Here is a 26,613-nt window from a genome sequence, read left to right as displayed (position 1 = left end):
CTCATGCCATGCTCACTCCACTCCAGCCACAAGACCCTTCCCTACTGGGTTTCCAGACCAGGCCAAGCTTGTTCTTCTCATGTTCTTTGCACTTGCTATATCCTTTGACCAAATGTTCCATGGTTTGCCTTTAAGTGCAGGCCTCTGCTCAAGAGTCAGCTCCTCAGAGTTGTCTGACACAAAATGACTGGAAGAGTTTCCCACTCATCACTCTCGACCCTCTGATCCTTTATTTTTTTTCCATGGAATTTAACGTTTATCAAAATTGTATCTTTATTTTTAAATTTTTGTCTCCTTTATTAAAACTTCAGCTCTATGGGGGCGCCAGGTGGCTCAGTCAGTTAAACGTCCAACTCTTTATTTTAGCTCAGGTCATGATCTCAAGGTCGGGAGACTGAGCCCAGCGTCCAGCTCTGCACTAGGTGTAGAGCCTGCTTGGGATTCTCTCCCTCTCTCTCTCAAAAATAAAATTAAAGATTGGTTATTTATTTTTAAAAATGGTCGGGGGAGCACCTGGGTGGCACAGTTGGTTAAATGTTTGACTCCTTGTTTCGGCTCAGATCATTGTCTCAGTGGCTTGAGATGAAGCCCCCAAGTCAGGCTCAGCGCAGAGTCTGCTTAAGTTTCTCTCTCCCTCTACCTCTGCTCCCCCTCCCCGCTCTCTTTCTCTCTCTCTCAAATAAATAAATCTTTAAAACTTAAGCTCTATGAAGGCAAAGGTTTGGTTTTTCTAACTCCTTTGTGTTTTCTTAGCATGTATCCTATCTAGCAAACCATGCTATCTAACGTACTCCATACTTCCTTACCCACTTACTAACTGTAATCCCCAGAATCCTGTATGTTCTTCAAGGGCAGGGATTTTGCTTCTATCCCCAGAATGAAGAACAAAGAGTGCTTGCACACAATCTCCCCTCAATAAATATTTGCTGAGTAAAATGAATGATAAGTTATTGCAATAATTTTTCTTTGGTATATCTCCCCTTACCTTGATTGCTTTTTGAATGTTAATGCATGATTCCCTTATGGTCTGCAACAACTTATTGAACCGTCCCATCTCTTGGACAAGCACAGTGTTCATGCTCTGAGTGTAAGTTGTTGGGTACCTCCTCATTGCTGCCTCAACATCAAAGTTGTTGGGAAGTTTGCCCAAGATGTCACCAGCAACCTCATCTACTACTTCATCTGATGATTTTGCACCAGCATCTGCTGAACGAGACTGTAAAGAATTCAAACTAAAAATCAGAAATCCTCATAAAGGTGTAGGAATTGCTGAATAGGAAAACTCCTAAGGTAAATTTTATAAGAATGAGTACTATTCTGCTATTTTACCAATGATTCTTCTCCACACAAGATTGATTGAAGTGATAAAAACAGGCACAGGGTGGGGATTCAGGAGAAAACCAGTGTTACGGGGGAGGAAGAGGGCATGGACAGTTGTTCACAGGCAAAGAGGATCTGGAGCAAGAAAATGAGCCGTACACTGGGCTGCCTGGGTAGAGGGGGAGTGGATGCTGTGGAGAGAGGGAGAAAAAGCATTTATGTTGGTGGGGTGGCCGAGGAACGATGAACATTAACACCCAGGAGAAGGAAATTTGATCTTGCTTTGAGAAAGCTTGCCACAAAATATATTTGCCAATAACTCTGGTACCTACTGGTTGCCGAAAGCAGAGATATAGTTTTGTCCTTGAACCAGAAGGGCAAAGAAAATAAGCTCATCTCCTCTAAGCAGTTGGAAGAGTTATGGAGAAAGGCAGACTTTAGTGATTCACATTGAAACAAAGGAAGGAGAATTTCATTTCAATTTTTATTTTTTATGTTTATAGTGGCAGGGTGTAAATGAATCTATATTTTTTGGGAAAACCATTTAAATCCTCACAATAAATGAATGTGTGTGTGTGCATGCACTTGCACGTGCATGTTGAGAGAAAACAAACACAAATAGAATATAAATGAACATATCTCATATTTTTCCAGCCTTAGGAAATTATATTTAGTCTTATTTCAGATTTTGTATTTCCTGGTTTCTTTACTGGCACTTAGGCATAAACACAGGAGCTCTGCAAAAGTAACACTCCCAATGCTTGTTCTAATTTTTTTTCTGTTCTGTTTTTTAAAGATATTTTAAATACATAATATAAAAGTTTTGTCATTGTTAACTTGCTCTCCAAACTCTGCTGTTCTGGTCTCTTTGCCTCTGAATTGTGGTAAACCCAATGTAGAATCACTGAACTACTGCCTACCCATTAGCATAATTGTACTTACCAATCTGAGGTTGAGGATATTGAAAGAGGCTGTTTAATTACATACTGAGAAGATACCCCATGTGTATTTAGACTTATTTGTTTGGTTCTGAGTCATTTTCTGTTGGAATGAACCCATTGTTGTATGTATTCTGTAATGTGGTATACCCCATCAACCTTAAATAAAGCCAAAAGCCACTCTAAATGTCCTGTTGTCACACCCCAGTGTATCACATGTGTCTAATACTCCTAAAGATCTACTTATTCGGGTGCCTGGGTGGCTCAGTCGGTTGAGCGACTGCCTTCGGCTCAGGTCATGATCCCAGGGTCCTGGGATCGAGTCCCACATCGGGCTCCCTGCTCTGCGGGGAGCCTACTTCTCCCTCTCCCCCTGCTTGTGTTCCCTCTCTCGCTGTGTCTCTCTCTGTCAAATAAATAAATAAAATCTTTAAAAAAAAAAAAAGATCTACTTATTCATGTCTGTGCATATGCTTTTGAACTCAGGCAGGAACTGATTTTAGTGGAATTAACATATGTAAAAATGGACGTACCAAATAGTCTTCCTCCTTTCTTCCTTATTAGAAAATGTCATCTGACAGTAGACCAGAGCTAGGAGTACCATGGACTCTTCCATCAAGGATAGCACACCATTTGATCCTCCTAATCCCGTTCTTTTAACTTCCCCTCCCCCCACCCCAATCGTCTCTTGTTATCTGGATTCTTTAGAATCCAGAAAGAGTTTAGCATTATGATTCAGAACACAGATTCTGGAGCCAAACTAGTGGGAGTCAGACAGCTTGGCTTTGAGTCCTGGCTTGAAATTGTACTAGCTGACCTTAAGCAAACTACTTAATCATCTGTGTCTGTTTTCTAGCTGTGAAGGTGGGAATAATTAGCCCTTAGCTCAGAGGACTGAGGTAATGCATTACACTGTTTTACACGAAGCACTTAGAACAGTGTTAGCATACAGTCAGTACTATGTAAGTATTAACTATTATCATTATTACTCTGAGATTCCATCACAGTGAAAAGATCAGCTAGAATTCAGTTCATGGGATGATTCACTGGACCAAATAAACATTCTTATTAAAATTTTACTCACTAAGGGAACTCTTACCATTTGGACTAATCTGCTTTCAAAAATGAAAGAAACAAACAACTGAACATTATCTGCTAAAGGGACAGCACAAGAGAAGATCTCTTAATAGAAGAGCAAGATTAAATATTTTTTATTCAAATATACTGACTCGTGCCCATGGCATGCTGAATTCTAATGCCTTAGATTACTCTCTGACATGCGCTTACATTCATGCTCTCATAAGTGGAGCTGCATGTTTACAAAGTGCCAACTGTATTTTTCTCCTCAACCTTTTTGTACATTTTATATTTACGACTGCAATTCTTTAAATATTATGTAATCTGATAAAATACTGATGTGAAAGAAACTTTCTATGTAAACTAGGTTAAATATTCTGGAATATTTGAAAAAGATGAGTCATTTTATAAGCTGCTGTTGAATTAGTAAGAGACTAGAAAACAGGCAAAATTTTAGACTGGATTCTGACATCAAACCTCTTCCCAAGTATCTTTGATATTCTTCCACTTTTAAGGAATTAAAAGGGGACATAAGATATAATGCACTTGCTGGGAGAGAACGTTCCCCTTCCTGGAGTACTTTTGGAAGAGGGTATATTGCCTCTCCAAGGACAAGAGACCCGCCGCGTGCCATTGAGCTGGTCCTTCATCAGCAAGGGACAGAAGCCCGCACAGAGGACAGATAACCTGTCCGCTGCTTTTCGCTGTCCTTCAGTATAAGCTCCAAGTACCTGTGCAACTGTGCAACTGCCTTTCTGGGACAAAGCAGCACCAGACACAGCATGGCGAGGCTCTCCTCTGGAGGAGGGGAGAGGGTCCACACCACGCAGGGTCCTTTAAAATCTGGAGTTGTGATTCCCAGCTGCACGCCAGAGATAAAACACTGTGGCGCTGGGGGTACGGATGGCCTGGGCACAGACAGGTTGAGGGAGGGGGTTTAACAGAAGTCTGGGACACGAGAGGGGAGACTGTTCACTTTTCTGTGAGGGCTTCCTGAACAGCAGCAGGCTGAGCTCCCCTCCCTGCAGAGGAGAGAGCAGGGTGATGCCATTTCCCCCTCACCCCCCAAACCACCAGTGAACAGTTGGACTTCAGTGTGCAATACAGCACCCACAGTGGAGGCTAGAGCTGCTTACACCAAACCTCCCCCCCACCCCCGCACCCTGCAGGTGCATCTTTACCCTGGAAGGTCTGACTGTGAGCCAGGGCAGCAGGCCTCTACCCCAGAGGAACAACACAAGCCCCCTGCATGTACCAAGTCAACTGATCACAGAGGCTCCAAAGGGTCAGCTTCAGTTCTGGTAGAAATAGATTTTATTTACTTATTTATTTAAAAGAGAGAGAGAGAGAGAGCATGCATGCACACAAGAGGGGATGAAGCAGAGGGGAAGGGAGAGGGAAGAGGAAAGAATCTCAAGTAGACTCTCCACTGAGCGCGGACCCAACTTGGGGCAATCTCATGACCCTGAAGTCATGACCAGCACCAAAACCAAGAGTCAGATTCTTAACTGACTAAGCCACCCAGGTGGCACTGTTCTAGTGGAAATAGAACCAGGCTTTCTTGCTCTTTTTTTTTTTTTTCCCCTTTGGAATCAGGCTTATAGGTTATTGTTTGTTTTTTCATTTCCTTTTCTCTTTCTTTGGATCAGGCTTCCTTTTTTCTTTTTCTTTGGAAAACTATCTTATAGTTTTTTGTTTGTTTCTTTGGAGGTTTTTTTTTTGGTCCCTTTTCCTTTTTTTTCAGATCAGGCTTTTTGTTTGTTTGTTTAAATCAGGCTTATTTTAACAAATCAAAGCACACCTAGTTAAAGGCCTAAACACTCCCACTGCAAGCAAGGAGGAACTCTGCACAAGACTGACCTGCGGGAAAGAGCCGCCACAACACAAGAGCAGACTGCAAACAGCATACACCAGAGACACTTCCTGAAGCACCAGGCCCTGGACAGTGTGTGACTCTTTCTTAATATAGTCTTACTCTCAATAAGTAAGTAATTAATAACAAACATAACAAGCTTTCAAATACCCAAAGACAGAAACCTAGACATAATGACAAGATGGGGGGATTCTCCCCTAAAGAAAGATCAAGAAGAAATCACATACCAGGGATTTGCTCAAACAAATATAAGCAATGAATCTGAACAAGAATTTAGAACAACAGTCATAAGAACACTGGCTGGACTTGAAAGAAGCATGGAAGACACCAGAGAAACTCTGGCTGCAGAGACAAAAGACCTAAAAACTAGCCAGGCTGAAATAAAAAATGCTATGACTGAGATGCAAAACTGTAATCATAGTGAGGATGGAAGAAGCAGAGGAAGAAATAGGTGATACAGAAGATAAAATTATGGAAAATAATGAAACTGAAAAAGACAGGGGAAAAAATCTATTAGATCACGAATATAGACTTAGGGGACTCAGCAATTACATAAAGCACAACAATAGCCATATCACAGGAGTCCCTGAAGAAAAAGAGCAGGAAAAGGGGGCAGGAGGTTTATTTGAAAAAATTATGGCTGAGAATTTCCCTAATCTGGGGAAAGAAACAGGTGTTCAAGTCCAAGAGGCACAGAGAACTCCCCTCAAAATCAACAGAAACAGGTCAACAACCAGGACATATAGTGAAACTTGTAAAATACAAAGATAAAGAGAGACTTCTAAAAGTAGCTAGGGAAAAAATGTCCTTAACCTACAAGGGCAGACACATAAGGTTAGCAGCAGACCTGGCCACAGTAACTTAGCAGGCCAGAAGAGGATGGTATGAAATACTCAACGTGCTAAGGGGGAAAATATGCAGTCAAGAATACTTTATCCAGCAAGGCTATCATTCAGAATAGAAGGAAAGATAAAGAATTTCTCAGACAGGCAAAAACCAAAGGAGTTCATGAAGAGTAAACCAGCCCTGCAAGAAAAATTAAAGGGGCCCCTGAGTGGGAAAGAGACCAAAAGCAACAAAGACTAGAAAGGAAACAGAGACAATCTACAGGAACAGCAACTTTACAGCTAATACAATGGCATTAAATCGTATCTATCAATAATTACTCTGAATGTAAATGGACTCAATGCTCCAATCAAAAGACATAGGGTATAAGAATGACTAAGAAAACAAGACCCATTACATGCTGCTTACAAGAGACTCATTTTAGACCCAAAGACACCTGCAGATTGAAAGTGAGGGGGTGGAGGACCATTTACCATGCAAATGGTCATCAGAAGAAAGCTGGAGTAGCCATACTTATATCAGACAAACTAAATTTTAAACCAAAGACTGTAAATAAGAGATGAGGAAGGGCACTATATCATAATAAAGGGGTCTATCCAACAAGAAAATCGAGCAATTGTAAATATTTATGACCCCAACTTGGGATCACACAAATATCTAAATCAATAACAAACATAAAGAAACTCATTGATAATACAGTAATAGTAGGGAACTTTACCACCCCACTCACAGCAATGGACAGATCATCTAAGCAGAAGATCAACAAGGAAACAAGAGCTTTCAATGACACACTGGACCAGATGGACTTAACAGATACAGTCAGAACATTTCATCCTAAAGCTGCAGAATACACATTCTTTTCAAATGCACAGAGAACATTCTCCAGAATAGATCACATACTGGGTCAAAAGTCAGGCCTCAACCAGTACAAAAAGACTGAGATCACACCATGCATATTTTCAGACCACAATGTTATGAAACTTGAAGCCAACCACAAGAAAAAATTTGGAAAGACCATAAATACCTGGAGGTTAAAGAAGTATCTTACTAAACAATGAATGGGTCAGCTAGGAAATCAAAGAAGCAATAAAAAAAAAAATACATGGAAGCAAAGGAAAATGAAACACAATAGCCAAAAAACATCTGGGATGCAGCAAAGCGGTCCAGGAGGGAAGTATATAGCAATACAGTCCTACCTCAAGAAGCAAGAAAAATCTCAAATATACAACCTAACCTTACACCTAAAGGAGCTAGAAAAAGAATAGCAAATAAAGCCTAAAACCAGCAGAAGAATGGAAATAATGAAGATTAGAGCAGAAATAAATGGTATAGAAATTTAAAAAAGAACAGCAGAACAGATCAACAAAACTAGGAGCTGGTTCTTTGAAAGAATTAACAAATTGATAAACCCCTAGCCAGACTTATCAAAAAGAAAAAAGGACCCAAATAATCACAAATGAGAAAGGAGAGATCACAACCAACACTGCAGAAATACAAACACTTATAAGAGAATATTATGAGCAATTATATGCCAACAAACTGGGCAATCTGGAAGAAATGGATAAATTCCTAGAAAAATATAAAGTACCAAAACTGAAGCAGAAAGAAATAGGAAATTTCAACAGACCAATAACCAGCAAAGAAATTGAATTACTAATCAAATATCTCCCAAGAAAGAAGAGTCCACGGTGGATGGCTTCCAAGGGGAATTCTACCAAACATTTAAAGAAGAGTTAACATCTATTCTTCTCAAACTGTTCCAAAAAATAGAAATGGAAGGAACACTTCCAAACTCATTCTATGAGGCCAGAATTATCTTGATTCCAAAACCAGACAGGGACCACTAAATCCACTGGAAAAGAGAATTAGAGGGGCACCTGAGTGGTTCAGTTGGTCTGAAGCGTCTGACTCTTGATTTTGGCTCAAGTCATGATCTCGGGGTTGTGAGATCGAGCTGTGCGTTGGTCTCTGCACTCAGCATGGACTCTGCTTGAGAGTCTCTCCTTCTGTCCCTCCCACCCCATTTCCCCTCTTTCTCAAATAAATCTTTTTTTTTTTTAAGGGAGAATTGCAGACCAATATCCCTGATGAACATGGATGCAAAAATTCTCAACAAGATACTAGCAAATTGAATCCAACCGCATGCTAAAACAATTGTTCACCACAATCAAGTGGGATTTATTCCTGGGTGGCAGCGTGGTTCAATATTCACAAATCAATCAATATGATACACCACATTAATAAAAGAAAAGATAAGAACCATATAATCCTCTCAACAGATGCAGAAAAAGCATTTGACAAAATACGGCATCCTTCCTTGAAAAAACCTTCAAGAAGTAGGGATAGAAGGAACAAAGCTCAACATCATAAAGGCCATATACAAAAGACCCATAGTTAATTATCATCCTCAATGGGGAAAAACTGAGAGCTTTTCCTCTAAGGTCAGGAACCTGACAGAGATATCCACTTCCACCATTGTTGTTCAACATAGTACTGGAAGTCTTAGCCTCAGAAATCAGGCAACAAAAAGAAAAGAAAACCAGCAAGGAAGAAGCCAAACTTTCAGTATTTGCACAGTACATGATACTCTATGTAGAAAACCCAAAAGACTGCACCAAAACTTTGCTAGAAGTGATACATGAATTCAGCAAAGTTGCAGGATATAAAATCAACATACAGAAATATGGTGCATTTCTATAAAGAAGCAATAATGAAGCAGCAGAAAGAGAAGCCAAGGAATTGATCCCATTTACAATTGCACCAAAAACCATAAGATAGCTAGGAATAAACCTAACCAAAAAGGTAAAAGACTTGTACTCTGAAAACTATAGAAACTTATGAAAGAAATTGAAGGTGACACAAAGAAATGGAAAAATATTCCATGCTCATGGATTGGAAGAACAAATATTGTTAAATGTCTATACTACACAAAGCAATCTATACATTCAATTCAATCACTATCAAAATGCCACCAGCATTTTTCACAGAGCTAGAACAATTCTAAAATTTGTATGGAACCAGAAAATATCCCGAATAGTCAAAGTAATGTTGAAAAGAAGAGCAAACTGGCAGGCATCACAATTCCAGACTTCAAGCTCTATTACAAAGCTGTAATCATCAAGACAGTATGGTACTGGCACAAAAACAGACACATGGATCAATGGAACACAATAGAGAACCCAGAAATGGACCCACAGCTATATGGTCAACTAATCTTTGACAAAGCAGGAAAGAATATTCAATGGAAAAAAGACAATTTTCCAATAAATGGTGTTGGGAAAAAATGGACAATGACATGCAGAAGAAGGAAATTGGGCCACTTTCTTACACCATACACAAAAATAAATTAAAAGTGGTTGAAAGACCTAAATGTGAGACAGGAAACCATCAAAATCCTAAAAAACACAGGCAGCAACCTCTTTGACCTTGGCCTTAACAACTTCTTACTAGACATGTCACCTGAGGCAAGGGAAACAAAACCAAAAATGAACTATTGGGACTTCATCAAGATAAAAAGCTCCTGCACAGTGAAGGAAACAATAAACAAAACTAAAAGGCAGTCTATGGAATGGGAGAAAATATTTGTAAATCTTGACATATCTGATAAAGAGTAGGATCCAGAATCTATAAAGAACTCATCAAACTCAATACCCAAAACCCAAATAATCCAGTCAAAAAATGGGCAGAAGACATGAACAGACATTTTTCCAAATAAGACATACAAATTGATAACAGACACATGAAAAGATGCTCAACATCACTCATCATCAGGGAAATACAAATCAAAACCAGGATGAGATACTACCTCACACCTATCAAAATGGCTAACATTAACAACAAAGGATCCAACAAATGTTGGCGAGGATGTGGAAAAAGGGGAACCCTCTTGCACTGTTGGTGGGAATGCAAGCTCGTGCAGCCACTGTAGAAAACAGTATGGCGGTTCCTCAAAAAATTAAAAATAGAGCTACCCTATGACCCAGCAACTGCACTAAGAGGTATCTACCTAAAGTATAGAAAAGTACAGATTCAAAGGGGGCACATGCACCCTGGTGTTTATAGAAGCATTATCAACAACAACAAACTATGGAAAGAGTCCAAATATCTATTGAGTGATGCATGGATAGAGAAGATGTGGTGTGTTTATAAATATATACATATATATATATGCACACACACACACACACACACAGGAATATTACTCAACCATCAAAAAGAATGAAATCTTGCCATTTGCTACATTGTGGATGGAACTAGAGGGTATTATGCTAAGTGAAATAAGTCAGTCAGAGAAAGACAAATACCATATGATTTCACTCATATGTGGAATTTATGAAACAATATGGATGAACTTAGGGGAAGGGAAGGAAAAATAAAATAAGATAAAAACAGACAAGGAGGTAAACCGTAAGAGACTCTTAACTATAGAGAACAAACTAAGGGTTGCTGGAAGGCAATGGGTGGGGGCATGGGCTAGATGGGGGATGGGTATCAAGGAAGGCACTTGAGATGAACACTGGGTGTTACATGTGAGTGATGAATCACTAAATTCTACTCCTAAAACCAATACTACACTATATGTTACCTAATCTGAATTGAAATAACTTGGAAGAAAAAAAAAAGATATAATGCACTTGGACATGGTTTCTGTAAGAAAGGCAAAATGGAACTCCTAACAGATGAATGATACTCAAAGATTCTTTCCAAATCAAAAGACCGATGGAAAAAAAAAAAAAGCCAACCAAAACCATATGTTCATGTACTTAATGTTTAAATTCATATTTAAGGTATATGGGAATTTTTGTCTTTTCCTTAAAATGGTTCTGTACTTGACCAGATGGCCCACGCTGCTTGGGCAGCATCCATTCCAGCCTCAGAAGCCAGTTCCTGCACCAAGCACATACCTGTGTGAGAAGAATGTTATCAAACAGCAGTTGAGTTTCCGACTGATCTTTAGTGATATCTGCATTGGCATTCATCCCAAAGATTTCCGGTGCAGGGTTCAGGGGCAGAGTCTTTGTGTATTCGATGTAGCTTTTGTGCTGCCAAGATGAATAACAAAGAGTCAGGAGGTTAGAAATCAATTATCCTGTAGAACTTTCTCTCTGAGAAGTGATAATTTTCAATACTCAAGTTATTGAGTGGATGAGCCTGTGGAATTGGACACTGAATGCTTTCATTTTCTTTCAACCTGGGCCAAAGATAAAAAAAAAAAAAAGGAAACATTTAGGAAGAAAAAATAAAATGTTCCATTCAATTGAAATGGATTTGAAAATGGAGAGAGGAACATCCCAGCCATCTCATTTAGCTGGAGAAATTTTTCTGCGTCACATTTACTGATGATTGTTCTTCATTTATTGCAATAAAAATAATTTTTTTCTCTTTACTCTGATTTTTCTGTTTGCTTGTGATAAATCCACGTAATTCAGAAAAGTAAACATTACCCGAATGTTTATTACCCTGAGATAATCACCATTAACATTTATTTTTATACATATGCACATACATTTTGTACTTTCTTTACATGGACTTCTGTCAAAATTACAAACCTTTCTTCATGCTCACACAATCATACCAACTCATATACATATATGGTGAGTGGGGGTAGGGGATTGTTCACTGATGGTTTCTCGAAATGGGTCATGTTACATATACCTGACTTCATCTTGCTTTTTTCTCACTTGACAATTCATCACTGGAAATTCTGATACCCATGGCTCCACATGTTGACCTCCTCCACTCATTTAGTGACCTTGGCTCTGGGACTGATTTTCTTTTCATCCCTATTGACATCTGCTCTCAGCTAGCATTAATCTTAATGAACGATGCATTTATGGTATGTGCCTCTGATGCATGTGGTCATAGTTTAACTTTCAATGTGTGCCATTTGACTTTTAGGAATAAAATGAGAACCAATTCAATTGTCCTGGCAGTTTCTGGAAGTCTACTGTGTGATCATCTGAAGGCAGATCCCACATCTTCTACTACGCAGGCCTGGAAAAAGTAGGCAGAGGGAAATGGACTCTAGGCAGGAGATGGTTCTGTAACTCTCTCCCCCTTTTTACCCGTGTGGTCTTGGGCAAGTTCACTTTAGTGAACCTGCTTTCTCGTTTGTAAAAAGGACAGAATAATAATACTGATGTTAATTTGAAGCTCTAGTGAGATAATGAACTGTACTGCTTTGTAAATAAGTAAGCATGATCTAGATATTAACTATGATTGTTAATATTATTTTGTAACCCTTCTCATGTGTGTTTCCACTTTAATTGGGTACAATGACTTTCTACCAATGGAATAAATTCATGACAACAGAATTTCAGCTCACTAAGGAAGCTCTTCCCGGGTGAGGGGTCTTTCTGATAGCCCTCACATTACAGCAAACAGCAAACAGCAAACTACTAACTACATCTATGCATGAGGTTGGTTCTGTTCCAAGAAGGCTGAAAAAAGCACACACAATGGTTAACCAAAAAACAAGGCCTCTGGGGAAAAAAAATCACCATTTTATCAGAGGAATTTCAGGTTTTACGGCTTTTCGTTTTCTTGAAGGGCATACTTACATCACCAGAAGGAGGAACAAAATAGATGCCGCTTGAGTCGAATTTATAGCTTGGGTTTTGGACTAATTCTGTGTTGAAGAATTTGTTCAGAATGCTGCGCAGGGTGCGCCGATCCCAGTCGTCAGTCACCCTGCCTCCGTAATTGCATTCACCTGTCATGTACCGCAGAGCTTCGTAAGGCAGCTCCTAGAATCCAGAGTTCAAGTCACTCCTCCAGCTAAGAGTTATCAGTAGCACATCATGCAGAGCTGTGTTTCCTGTTTGCTCCTATTATTAAACTGCTTACAAAAATTTGCCTTAAGCACAATTTCCCCTTACATACGTTTCTGCTGATGGTCGCGATTTCCCCCATAGTCTTTTTCTCCTTGTATGATCTGTCATTTCTATTCAGTCAATGCAGAGAACAGAATTTGTCTATTAACTTGGCATTCGCTCACTATTCAACCAACACTAATGGACCACCTACTATGTGCCAGGCACAGAATGAGACCAGAATCCCATCCTTGAAAACGTGGCATTGCTGACATTCAAAACAAATCCAATGTAATTCAGAGATAATCAGTGTTGGTTTCTTGCATCACCTTTTTATATCCTTCTGTATTTTGACAAGTGGAATCATTGTAGAGGCAATTTTGCATATAACTTTTCACCAAAGCTCATATTATAAGATACCTTTTATCATTTCATAAAATACTCTTTTAAAATATTTTAATAATTTAAGAAACAAAACAGATGAACATGGGGGAAGGGGAAAAAAACAGAGAGAGGAAAGCAAACCTGTAAGAGACTCTTAATGATAGAGAACAAACTGAGGGTTGATGGAGGGCAGTCGACCGGGGATGGGCTAGATGGGGGATGGGTATTAAGGAGGGCACTTGTGATGAGCATTGGGTGTTATATGTAAGTGATGAATCACTATATTCTACTCCTGAAACCAATATTACACTATACGTTAACTAGAATTTAAAAATTTGAAATAAAAGAAAAAAATTTTAATAACTATCTTCCAATATTGAATACTTCAGTCACTCCTAATTTTCTGCTGTGTTAAATTACGTTTCATTAAATATACATTTCTTAAAATTTCTAATGATTTTTTAGTCTAGATTCCTGAAAAGGAAACTACTATGTCAAAGGTAAAGAGTTTATAAAAAGCAATTGATTAATGTTACCAAGCTACTTTTCTTTCATTTTTTTTTTTTTTAAGTAGGCTCCATGCCCAGCAAGGAGCCCAATGTGGGGCTTAAACTCACACTCTGAGATCAAGACCTGAGCTGAGATCAAGAGTCGGACACTTAACTGACAGACACCCAGGCAGCCCACCAAATTGCTTTTCTGAAAGGCTGTAGTAATTGTAGGAATCAGTTTTAAAATTTTTGCTAATTTGTTTGACCAAAGATAATTAATATTGTGCTAATTTGCATTCCTAGAATATCAGTGAAGTTCATAATTTTTTTCATGTTTAATAACATTTGTTCTGTGAACTAGCCTTCTACCCATTTTTTTCAATTGGTTTTAATGGCTTTATTTGTATAAGCTGTTTTATAAATTATCCTTTTTAATCAAATTTGTGGAAATATTTTTTCCTTTTAGTTTGCTTTTTTATTATATTCTCTGGTATGAAGAATTTTTAAATGTTTATGAGTACAAAAGTATTGATTGTTCATACGGCAATTTGTTTTATCATCAGCATAAATACTTACATATCCAAATAGAATTCTCTATTTCTCACTGCTCTCAACAAAACTGAGTGTTATCATTTAGGAGAAAAAACTGACAGTTAAGCAATAACATTGTTAACTCCAGGTACATTTTTAAATTTTTTAAAAATACTTTAAAAATATTTGTTTATTTTTAGTAATCTCTATACACAACATGGGGCTTAAACTTACAACCCCAAGATCCAGAGACGCATGCTCTACATACTGAGCCAGCCAAGTGTGCCTGTTTTTAATTTTTAAGTGTATTTTTTTACTGAGATAAAATTGACATATAACATTAGTTTCAAGCATATTACAATGATTTGGTATTTGTATATATTGTAAAATGATCACAATAAATCTATTTAACATGTCATTACATGTAATTACACATTTTTTCTTGTGATGAGAACTTTTAAGATCTATTCTTAGCCACTTTCAAATATGCAATATGGTATTAACTCTAGTCACCATACTGTCCGTTTACATACCTTAAGTTTATTTTTGATATTGACATTTTAAAAATGCTTATTCACCACTTGTATTTATTTTGTTAAATAACCTACTCTGTTCTTCTATGTGTTTTCCTCATTTGGATGATTATCTTCTTTATTGTTATTAAAAGCTCTTTATACAGTTATAAATCAGTTTGTCAGATATATTTTAGCTATCTCCTCGGTTTTCAATTGTCTTTAATTTTTACGATGTTTGTGGTAATAAAGCAATGTTTTAAAATATAGCAATCTTTGATTTTAGAATTATTTCATTGCCTTTGTCCTTTCAAGCCCTTCTTGCAGTTATCTGTGCAAAGTTAAGAGTGTATATCCCACATCCCTGGGATCCCACGTTGAGGAATCTCTTCAATAGAAATAATCACACTAAGGAAGAGTAGGTGATAGTTGTTAGAGAGGGGAAATTTATTGAATTAGGGGCTGGGAATGATGAAACTGGTTATTTGTTAGAACTGGAATGGAAGGCGAGAATTTAGGAGAACTTGTGTCAGTGACCAAGACCTTGTGGAGAAACAAACAGAATCAGGATGAACTCCAGCATGTTTATGTTCTTCCAACGTCGAATGAGACGGGAGTTTGGTCAGATGCATGCACTGCCTGGACTTGCCTTGCTGACCTCATGAAAATGAAACAAAGCAAGAAAACTCATTTGCATAGTAAATAGGTAGTAAAACTCATTTGCATAGTAAATAGGTAGAACGAAGGTGAACCAGCTGGCCCCTGGGAGGGCTTCCAGACGTAGAGGAAAGAGGAGATGGAGAGGGGGAAGAGTTTGATTTATGGAAAAAGGGTTAAACCCGCCCACTTGTCCCAGAACTGATGGGTAAGATGTTGTTTCTCTCAGCAGCTTGATCACAACCAGGACCAATCACACTGGGGAGTGAATTCTCCCAGGGGCCCGGGGATGCTGGTTGGGGTCGCAGAAATCATGGCAGCTTGTTGCTGGGCCCTTTGAGACCACGGACGGAGAGAGAGTGTGTATGTGGAAGCAGAGCTCGAAGTCAGCAACTTGTATGCAAGGGTGTACACAACGGCGTTCATTTTAGCATTGCTTATTAGCAAAAAATAAAAAAGAAATAAAATCCTAATGGTCAACAAAGGGGGAATGCTGTGTAAGCAGCCATGAAACAAAGATCTCTATCTACTTTGGAAGTTGTCCACAATATATGCAGAATGAAAAAAGCAAGCTGAAAATGTGCGAATACGATTATGTTCTTCAGAAAAAAATTTGTGTATATTGTGCTTATGTATATATGATCTACATGCATATATGAAAACTTCAGGACAGATATGTCCTAAGCTGTGAAATTGGTTGCTTTGGGGTGAAAGTAGGGTGAGAGGGAGGGGTGGGCCTTAAACACACAGGCACGCACGCACGCATGCACGCACACACACCCCTACCAAAACGAGAAAAACAAAGCCATTGCCCATCTGCCAAGCAGATTATATCTATCTACTATTATTTTCTTCTTTTACAGTTTAACTTTTCCTATTTCCTTTAATCCAACAGGAATTACACAGTATAAATAATCTAACTTGTTTTTTTCCTAATAGCAAACAATCAATCATTCTATCATAATTTATTGACTACTTCTCCTATTTCCTATTCATTTTATTTTTTCTCGTTATTTTTCTTTTGAATTCTAGTTAGTTAACATGTAGTGTAATACTGGTTTCAGGAGTAGAATTTAGTGATTCATCACCTACATACAACACCCAGTGCTCATCCCAACAAGCGCCCTCCTTAGTATCCATCACCATTTAGCCCATCCCCCACCCACCTTCCCTCCCTCAACCGTTTGTTCTTTATCGTTAGAAGTCTCTTATGATTTGCCTCCCTCTCTTTCTCCCCCCTTCCCCTATGTTCATCTGTTTTGTTTCTTAAATTCCACATATGAGTGAACTTTTTGGACAAAATTCTAACAAAATTAGGAGGGACTCACTTTCAAAAAGTTCCATACCCTTGCAGGACACTTGGATTGGTTTAACAAGCAGTTCTTCAAAGTTGCAAATATGTTAAAAACCCAACTGATAGACAAGTGGCAAAAAAAGAAAATGATGTGTGTGTGTGTGTGTGTGAGAGAGAGAGAGAGAGAGAGAGGGAGAAAAAGAGAGAATTGTAGGTGCTTAAATGTGGTTGATGTGACAACATTAGGCTGTTTGGCTTCTTCCCAGAATCCATACCTCAGGTGAACATCAATGGTCTAAAGAGTTTGTTTTCTCCTGACAAATGGCCCAAATCCAAATTCTGGAATAAGAGTACAATGACATTTTCCTAAAAATAAAGTCATGCTCCAGAACAGAAGGAAATCAGTCCGTATTTTTCATTTCGGAGCCTGGTTGATTTATGGTCTTCTTAAATCCTTTTCAAAATAAATACAATATGCTCCGTTCTCAGATTCCCACAGGTGTTTACATGTCAAAAATAAGTGATAAGATACAGGTTCCTAACAGCCAATGTCCTAACTACCTAAACTAAGTAATACTAAAAGTATTACTTAATAAGCTGTTGGGAATTATTCTATTTGTTTTATGAGTAGAAATTAATCAGAAGTCCCTGCTCACTATACAAACACTTACAATGTAATAAAGAGCAAAATAGGTAATGTCCTTGCTGTGATTTTTATGATACCTCATACTGGTTCAGGAACATGTGGAGTTGCTGTACGCTGATTCTTAGGTCAGTCTCATTGAACTCATAAGGAATATTCCACCCCAGGGGTCCAAATTTCCGTCTCTCTTGCACCAAAGCATGAAAGAAGCAGAGACCATAAAGTAATTTCTTGAATTCCTCCTGTAATGAGAAGAAATGGCACCACGTCATTTCCCCCTACCACTGCATTATACTTACCACTTTTTAAAATGAAAGTAACTCTTTTTGTTTATAAATATATCCATCCCAAAGTACGCCAAAGCAGCATTCACTACTTCTACAGGATATTTAGGCAAAAATATGCCCATTCGCCTACATGTTCAGTTGGCACACATAGCTGTGGACACGAGATTTTTAGGGAGCATAGTAAGCTTGTCTATTTAGTGTTACCTTATAGGATTTTGGACGTTCCAACTGAAGCATAGTGAGGCAAGGAGAATGAATTCCAATGTGTGGTCCGAGACCACCATGGAGAAATTTCAAAGGAGACCCTTCAAACCAATTAAGCAGCTCTGTAAAGAACTTCTGGATTGAAACTTTGGGCAGCCTCAAGACTTTTCCAGTTACTCTTAGGTAATAAGTCTTATACTTACTTTGAATGCCAAAGCCAGCCTTGAATCAGAAATCAGAAAGTATGAGACACCCTCCACAAGAATGCTATAAAATGGTCAAAATAGAGCTTGAGAGAGGATTTGTGAACATTTCCTTGGAAAGAACAGCAGTTGTGCTAGGAGCCCTCTTGCTCCATCCCCAAGGGAGAAAGGAGCACAAGGTCTATCTTCTCAGTCCAAGCTAGTGAGAAGGAAATTGATGGGGTCAATCAGAGTTGATGCCTGTTTCCTGCAGCTAGGGTAGACTGGAAAAGTGCAAACATTACACTCAAAAGAGTAGAGCAGTGTAAGGGGGCAGGGTAGTGGACTGGGAGAGGGAAATCAGAGCCCCGCTTCCAATGGTGGGCCAAGCCAGTGTGGATCCCAAGGAGCAGATGAGGAGCTGGACTAAGAATGTCAGCCAGGGGGAGCACCCAGGTAGCTCATTTTGGTTAAATGTCTGACTCTTGATTTCTGTTCACGTCATGATCATCAGGGTTTTGAGATGGAGCCCTGTGTTGGGCTCTGTGTTGGACATGGAGCCTGCTTAAGATTCTCTCTCTCTCTCCCTCTCTCCCTTTCCTCTCTCTCTAAGAAAAAAAAAAAGAAAAGAAAAAGAAAAAAGAAAGTCAGCCAGGGGTCATTTGAAACATTTTTTGGTCAAGAGCGCTTGTATCACAGGGTAAGGAAATCCCAACAGTAAGAGTCTGTATGAAGTGAATGATAAGAACCAACAGCTGAGGAGGGTCAGGAGCAGTCAGCTGAAGGAGAGACATGACAAGGGTGATGGAGTCATGGTCAGAGGAGTCCGGAAGGGGAGCCCAAGGAGAACCCATGAAAAGACTCACAAGAGAAAAATTCAGCTTTAAACCCCCACCAAGTCCAGAGAGCTCCAAGCAATAACAGCCCAGGCCCAGAATGTCCACTCCACCCTGCTTTGTGTCTGCACATACTACAAACTGAGTGGTCAGGCTCAGCAGCCATCGTCTGCCAGGGGCACCACAGAAAGAAGGAGGCCAACTCTATCCTATTCCCCTAACAGCTTGAAGCCCACTGACCACAGGTCCTAGGTGAGTTTCTGGAGAGTCAAAGCCTACATTTTTTTTTTTAAAGATTTTATTTATTTATTTGAGAGAGAGAATGAGATAGAGAGCATGAGAGGGGGGAGGGTCAGAGAGAGAGGCAGACTCCCCGCTGAGCAGGGAGCCCGATGTGGGACTCGATCCCGGGACTCCAGGATCATGACCTGAGCCGAAGGCAGTCGCTTAACCAACTGAGCCACCCAGGCGCCCCAAAGCCTACATTTTAAGGAAAAGTTAAGTATGTATTGATTAACACACTGCACTGTACTTTCTGATTTCTGAATCAAGACTGGCTTTGCAAGTTAAAATGACCATAGGTCATTTCATTATCTGACAGTAACCAGAAAAGCCATGATACTGCCCAGAGTTTTATCCAAGGGCAGGTGGAAGTGTCCCCTGTGGAATAAACTGAAAGGGGGAGTGGAGACAAGAGCAAAGTAGCATCAGTTTAACCAGAGAGGTGGGAAAAAGCAAAGTGACACATGCTGTGTGGATTTGGGAACTATTTTATTTTATTTCATTTCATTTTATTTATTTTATTTTATTTTTCAGTAGGCTCCACACCCAGCATGGAGCTTGAGCTCAGAATCCTGAGATGGAGACCTGAGCTGAAATCAAGAGTGGGACACTTAACCCACTGAGCCACCCAGGCACCCCTAGGACTATTATAGATACATTACAGAACCAAGCAAATTGGTAAATGTGCTGATGATGTGGGAACCAGATGCTCAGTGTAGAAGTGACCTGCACATATGAAATGAGGGAAAGTAAGAAAGAACCCTGGGTGGATGGACAGAAGTTGGATATACTGTTACAAACTCATCACCTCTGAAATATGAGAATGAATATGTATGTGTGCATGTACTTACGCACATATGTGTGTATATATATTTGTATGTATGTGTATGTGTGTGAGAGTACATGCATATATCTCCAAAGTTTCTCCCCTGAAAAGACCAAGAACCAAAAACAAGGCAGTAGCACTGAGCTCATCCAGCACCCAGATCTAGGTCTCTAGAACCAGGACTTCACAGAAAAATGGCTGGTGTCAGGGTTGGATGACTGAGAAGTCTGCAGCATCTTATGCCAAAAATGTAAGAAGGTTAAGTAATAACAACAACAACAACAATAATAATAATAAATGATGGGACCTAGTACAGAGGGGCCAGCTTGAAGGTGCTCCACTGACCCAATCTGGAACAATTTGAGCAAAAGACTTAAGGATGGCGATGAACTGTAAAGCACTGGGGGAAAAACCAAGGAATTCATGAGTCCATACCAACAACACATAAATAAAGGGGAAGACCAGAGGGCTGTTGCAGAGAGCAGAGTGGCAGATGTCAAATATGGAGGAAGTACTCGAGTTAGAATTATCATAGGAAATAATTGCCTCAGGCAAGATACATCGACGGCCACTAAAGCTGGGCCAGGGGTAAAGTTTGATGAGAAAGAGGATATTGGCATGGCCTGAAAATGTCTCCCCAGAGACTGATGGTTAGTTGCAAGGCACAAAGCAGTTACTACCCATTGAAGAACTCAGACATCACTTTCTCTGGGTGATCAAAATTCCTATCAACAGTGAGGGATAAATGGATATCATGTACCTCCCAATGTGATAGTCTGAGGACACAATTTCACTAATGTCATATTTTGGCTAAAAATGAGTAACTTGAATCTAATCATGAGGAAATATCGACAAGCCCCAAATGAAATGTTCTATTAAAAAAAGCAAGAGGAGATGAATTCTTCAGAAAGGTCAATATCCTCAAAGCCAAAGAAAGGGGAGGCAATGTTCCAGATTAAAGGAGGCAAAGAGGCATGGCAACTCAATGTCATTCTAACCCTAGACCAACCTTTAGTAAGCAGGGAAGATGCTCTAAAGGACATGATTGAATCAATGGACAAATTTGGAACACAGTAAATTAGAGAGCGTGTCCTTGCCAAATCCACTAAACTAATAATAGTACCAGGGTATTAACAGGAGGTGAATATGGGTAAAGGGCATAGGGCTGTTCTTCATACTAGTTTTATACTTGCCACTTTTCTGTAAGTTTAAAATTATTTCCCAATAAGAAGTTAAAACAAAAATGATGACATACTCTTTTGGCATTTGAGGAGATTGGGCTTTTGGTTTGGATTGTGTTTCATAAATGCCTAGACTTCCAATATGTGTGACTTCCACTGGAGAGACCTTTGGATCAAGAAGAAAGGGAGTAAAATTTTGCAAAAGGGCTTCTGTCCAACCTATCACATGCAGACATGCCCTCACCGCCTACCTGGGAGTAACCCGCTTTCTATGGGCCTAATCAATGCAAAAGCTACTCATACAGCAGGTCTTAGAAGCATAGGATAAAGTTTGACTTAGTTTTATTTATTTATTTATTTTTTAAAGATTTTATTTATTTATTTGACAGAGAGAGACACAGCGAGAGAGGGAACACAAGCAGGGAGAGTGGGAGAGGGAGAAGCAGGCTTCCCGTGGAGCAGGGAGTCCGATGCGGGGCTCGATCCCAGGACCCTGGGATCATGACCTGAGCCGAAGGCAGACGCTTAACGACTGAGCCACCCAGACGCCCCTTGACTTAGTTTTAAACACAGGTGCTTGCTTTCTTTTAGTACCTAAGACTTTTGCTTAATGAAAGTACTTCTTTATTTTTAATGTTTTCTTTTGATGTGTACTTAAAACATATCCCGATATCAAAAGCATGAGCTGTTTAATGGCAAAAACTTACCAAGGTTCATAACCCCTCTTAAAAAGAAACTCTTCCATTTTTAATTATGGTAAAACTCTGTGAAACAATTTTAGGTCACAGACATTCACACATAGAATTCTAATCATGAAAGCAGTGGGTGGTTTCCCTGCTTGCCTGGGGACGCTAAAAAAGACCCTTATGAGTCCCATCAATCAAGGAGTTAAATCATTTTGGCTCTCATTATAGTTATATGGAGGAAATATTTTTATGTTTTAATTTAAAGATATGGCTCCAAATAGCAAAGGGCTCAGTTAATATCCTGAAACAAGATTCTCCAACCTAGCAGATTTGTACTGGGAATGGCTTACAGCTGACTTTCTAAATAGAAAGCTACATTATTAATGACACCCCAGAAGATCTCAGCTGAGCAGAAATGAGGCTGGTGGTAAAATTAAAATAAAATATTAATACAATTGACTTCAGCACAGTCAATAATCAGTAATCAAAACCAACGGCACTGCAGGGCAGGAGGCCTATTTAATTTGTAGTTTTACTCAGCCACACACATCCATGATCACCAGGGGCCACTTGAAATGCTTCCCAGGGCTGAAGTAACAAGACTTAGCCATTACTAACAGGCTTTTTGCAGCTGCCAAAGAACTCCGGGTCAGAGATTGGGTCCATGAGGTATGATCGAATGATATTAGCTCGTAAACCTTTCGGTGCTTCATTGGTCATTTTCACGCCATTCTGCAGGACAGACACGGGGAAGTTTGGTGATGGGTAACTTGTCAGCCAAATGCGGAAATCTGGATGTGTGGATTCTGGGCTTAACTCCTGCAAAAAAGGAAATCAGACATGAATGGGAAAATCCAAGAGAAGTCTCCAGATCATATGTGCATGGGATGGGTTGGAAGTGGGAGGAGGCACTGTTACAAAATAGAACCCACTGCTGCAATTTAAGGCACAAGTCTTAAAATCAGATTCTGTCCCTGAAACAACATTCTTCATTGAGAAGGCCCAGAGTGTTGCCGTGCTTCTCGAAAAATTTAAATCATAGGACTAGAAAGTTCACAAAGGTATTACAAAGGTATTACATAATTTAGAGTTGGCCACAGTAGAGACTAAGACATTCCAAAAAAATCTCATATCTTAACTGATGTTGCTGAAATATTTATAGCTATAATTCTCTGCCCGAGAGCCAGATCAAGAATAATCCATTCTTCTTACTGTAGCCAGGTTGTGAGAATGAGCAACATAAGTCAATATTAAACCAAGCAGAGATGAAAAGAAGAAAAAGAGAGCGTTTTGAAAGGTGAAGCATTAAAACATATCACTATCAGCTACATTTTCTTAAGGGGATATTCAGGTCTGCACTAGGGAGGATAACGGAACCCTCACTTAGCACTGTCTTGAAGGCTGTATAGGTGAGGAATGATTATCACAGGCCCTTTCCCCTCTTCCTGGTCAGTCCCATTCCCTATTGCTACTTCCCCCAATTGTTCATGTCAGTAGTATCTCATGCTTTTTTTTAATTTCAATTCTTTATCAGTAAAACAGTTTTTGAGCACTTACATGGTGAAGAGACAAGGGTCAATTAGGAAGGATACAGAGGTGCCTACCTTCTTTAATAACAATAGTGGAGAGTGAGGGCACCATTTTTCTCTTCTACCAGCTGCCCTATGCCCAGTGACTCAAACAGCATGACTCATGGGAATTTTGGGCTACGTGTGTCATCCATTAGGGACAGCTCTTCTCTCCTATATGACTCTCTGATGGGTATCTATGACACAGTTCAACAGGTCATGAGAAAGGCCTAGAGATGGAGGAGCCATGAGGAAATAGGCACGAATATAAAACCTCTAATGTAACACCTGAAGGATGAGAAGATGTTTGTAAGGCAAATAATAGAATCATTTTTCAGACAGAAATAACATGATGGCCTATATTCTTTTTTTTTTTTTTAAGATTTATTTGTGAGAGAGGGAGAGAGCGGGGGAAGGGGCAGAGGAAGAGGGAGAGAGCACTCAAGCAGACTCCCCGCTGAGCGTGGAGCACAACATGGGGCTCGATCTCACGACCCTGAGATCATGACCTGAGCCAAAACCAAGAGTCAGATGCTTAACCGACTGAGCCATCCAGGCGCCCCATGATGGCCTATATTCTTGAAAAAATGTGCTGTATCAATGAAAGTGAAAGAAGTTCAAATGGCTAGAGCAAAGAAGTCATAGAAGATGAAAAAAAAAAAAGAAGTCATAGAAGATGGTAGCAAAGGTCAACAGGAAGTGTGTTGTCAGCCATGATGAGGGTTTAAACTGTCTTGCATGCAAAGGAAGAGTTTTAAGCAGAGAAGCAATATTCATTCACTAATTCAGGAAGTAGTTACGGATTGTCTCTCTGGGCCAGCCACAATTCAAGGTGCTGGAGATAAAGCAGAGAACAAAAAACAAAGTCACTGTTCTCATGGGGCTTATATTCCAATGGGAGATGCAGACAAAACGGTGACAAGTGGCACAAAGGAAAATACAACCTGTTCCTTAAAGTTTCAATTGTACGTCTGGATAGTGCAAGTTATATCATTAGCTTGGTGAATTAGTAACAAAAGGGACTCTGAGTTAGGAAGGGTCTAGAGTCATGGGTAATTACATCAAATGTATTTTCTCTATGTTTGTTGAAATGAAGCACCAGGTCTTCTGTTTCCTCAGTTGAGCTATGTGGGGTTTTCTTCTTGGAATTTCTGCCTACCAAAATGGGGAAGTGCCATAACCCACTGCAAGAACAGGTGGAGGAGTATTCCTTTGGTTTCAGACTGATCCTCTGTGGCAGGCTCACTGTCTAAGTAGGTGAGAAGTGAGTTAAAGCAGAGTTAAATCCTGAAGCCTTTTGGTTTAGAGTGGCTACATGAATTTCACCCTGAAAAGCCTCCTTTGTTGTCTTTGGTCCGCTGCTATGAAAGGTATATTGGTTTCTGTCTGCACTGTGGTTTACCCCCATCTTCGAGGCTATTCTTGTGGATGAGAGAGATTTCCAATTCACTGCATAAGCCCTTGTCCCCGCTGAGAGGGACTGGGCAAGGTCTGACTGTGTGATTTCCTCTGGTCCCCTAGTCCCCCATGTGAGCCCATCTCTCCTATAATCCAGCCAAGCCACTAGCCTGCAGCCCTCCAAACCAGAGGAGGGCATGGATTTGAATGGCACGTATATCACTAATTTTGAAGGGGGAATACAATCTAATAAAAACACACTTGAATTTTTACCTCGCAAACTTTCTCGAGGGTTGGCATCCAAGAGGTGGCAAGGTGACAATTCTGAAGAACAACCCATGTTCCTTCCTTGATAGCTTTTTCTATCATCTTCATAGCTATGGGCCCTTGGCCTTGACCAAGAGATAAAGAGCTAAGTTTTGATCCCCCATATCCCTGTGTACAAAAATAGTAAAGATGTTATTTGATAATGCATTTTTAAAGAAGAATCACTATTATTTTTACAGGAAATGTTAACATGAAGCATATTAAGATTTAATTATGCAGCATCCCTCAAAGGTCTAAACATATGCAGCCAACAAAATTCTTACTGATTAAGAATCTTATAAATACTCAGAACACAAGTCAGTCAGTTCATGTTGGAAACAGTCATGGTAATAAATGGAAAATTCGTAGGGTCTTTGATTGTTGAAATAGGAGAAGAAAAAAATTAAGAACATTTTACCATGAGGAAACATGAGATGAAAAGACCTGGCTTCAAGCAGCAAGTCCTAAAATCCAGAGCCCAAAAGAAAACTATGGACAGATGAATTTGTCTTGTTTCCTCCAGATCTTTGAATAATTATATTTTAATTAATTTGGCTATTGCATAAAGTTCAGAGAAAAAAAAAACATTAACCTCTAATTCCCATTTAAAAGTTTTTTTTAAAGAATTCTGTGGGAATGTTTGTTTGGAATGCATTTCTCCTACAGCCTGATTCATCTGCAGCTTCTGGAAACAGTGTCTGTGACTCCCTGAGCTCTTTCTCTCTAGGGCAGTTATCACCGAATGCCTCTTCGGATGAGGCCTTGAATTATGGCAGCAGTGCTAGAGTAGGGTCTCAGGCCACCTATGAACATCCACAGCTCATCAACACTGGCAGGTAGAAGCATCAGAAAACAAAACAGAGCCAGATACTACTGTTTCTGGAAGAAGTGGAGATAGCAGGTGAAGACAATGCACTGAGCAGTCCTACGCAGGGGCCAGAGAACAATCACGTTGTACAATGTGGGAAGAAGAATGGTGAGGAGCTAGGAAGATCTCAAAGGATCGAAAAGGTCATGTTGATGTGGAGAGGGTGAATCCCACCTAAAATGAATTCTAGCATCCACACCACTGCCACTCTGGTCCTTCCCACCTTTGCTCTTCCTGGCCTTTTAGCAGCCGCTCCCTAACTAATGCCCTGCTTCCATTTTGCACCACTCAAATAAATTCTCCCCACTGCAGCTAGGATGAGCTGTATAAACTACAGATCAGATCATGTCACTTTGTTGCCTAAAACCCTACATCATCCCATTGTATTCCAAGTCCTCAGTGTAGCCTATGAAGGCCCTACACGCCCCGGACGCTCGGGATACGATCACAGGCCCAGGTGCTGTGGTCTTGCCAGCCGAGCTCCAGCACGTCTTTAACCAGTGCTAAGTGCTGTACTCCGCTATCACTCCGAAGGATCTAAGAATCACACCCAGTGAACAAAACATGAAGTATTACAATAAATTAGCCTAACAAAGAGTATTTTAACCATT

The 26,613-nt window shown here is 39.7% G+C and overlaps 1 protein-coding gene across 1 annotated transcript in view; it reads right to left on the bottom strand.

The window, feature by feature from the left end:
• The window catches only part of DNAH7 (dynein axonemal heavy chain 7), a 260,241-nt gene that overhangs the window by 12,845 nt on the left and 220,783 nt on the right, over positions 1 to 26,613 (bottom strand). Inside the window, exons 57-62 of the mRNA XM_081815321.1 lie at positions 25,102 to 25,263; positions 22,481 to 22,681; positions 17,459 to 17,620; positions 12,615 to 12,800; positions 10,959 to 11,096; positions 986 to 1,216 (exon numbers count right to left, since the gene is read on the bottom strand). Coding sequence (XP_081671447.1) covers positions 986 to 1,216; positions 10,959 to 11,096; positions 12,615 to 12,800; positions 17,459 to 17,620; positions 22,481 to 22,681; positions 25,102 to 25,263 — 1,080 coding nt within the window. The remainder of the gene's footprint in view (positions 1 to 985; positions 1,217 to 10,958; positions 11,097 to 12,614; positions 12,801 to 17,458; positions 17,621 to 22,480; positions 22,682 to 25,101; positions 25,264 to 26,613) is intronic.

The sequence above is a fragment of the Leptonychotes weddellii genome, chromosome 3 (assembly GCF_054177405.1).
Source record: "Leptonychotes weddellii isolate Sample4059 chromosome 3, ASM5417740v2, whole genome shotgun sequence".
NCBI classification, from domain to species: domain Eukaryota; kingdom Metazoa; phylum Chordata; class Mammalia; order Carnivora; family Phocidae; genus Leptonychotes; species Leptonychotes weddellii.
The sequence above is the reverse complement of the archived record's forward strand: the minus strand, read 5'-3'. Positions and strand labels throughout refer to the sequence as shown.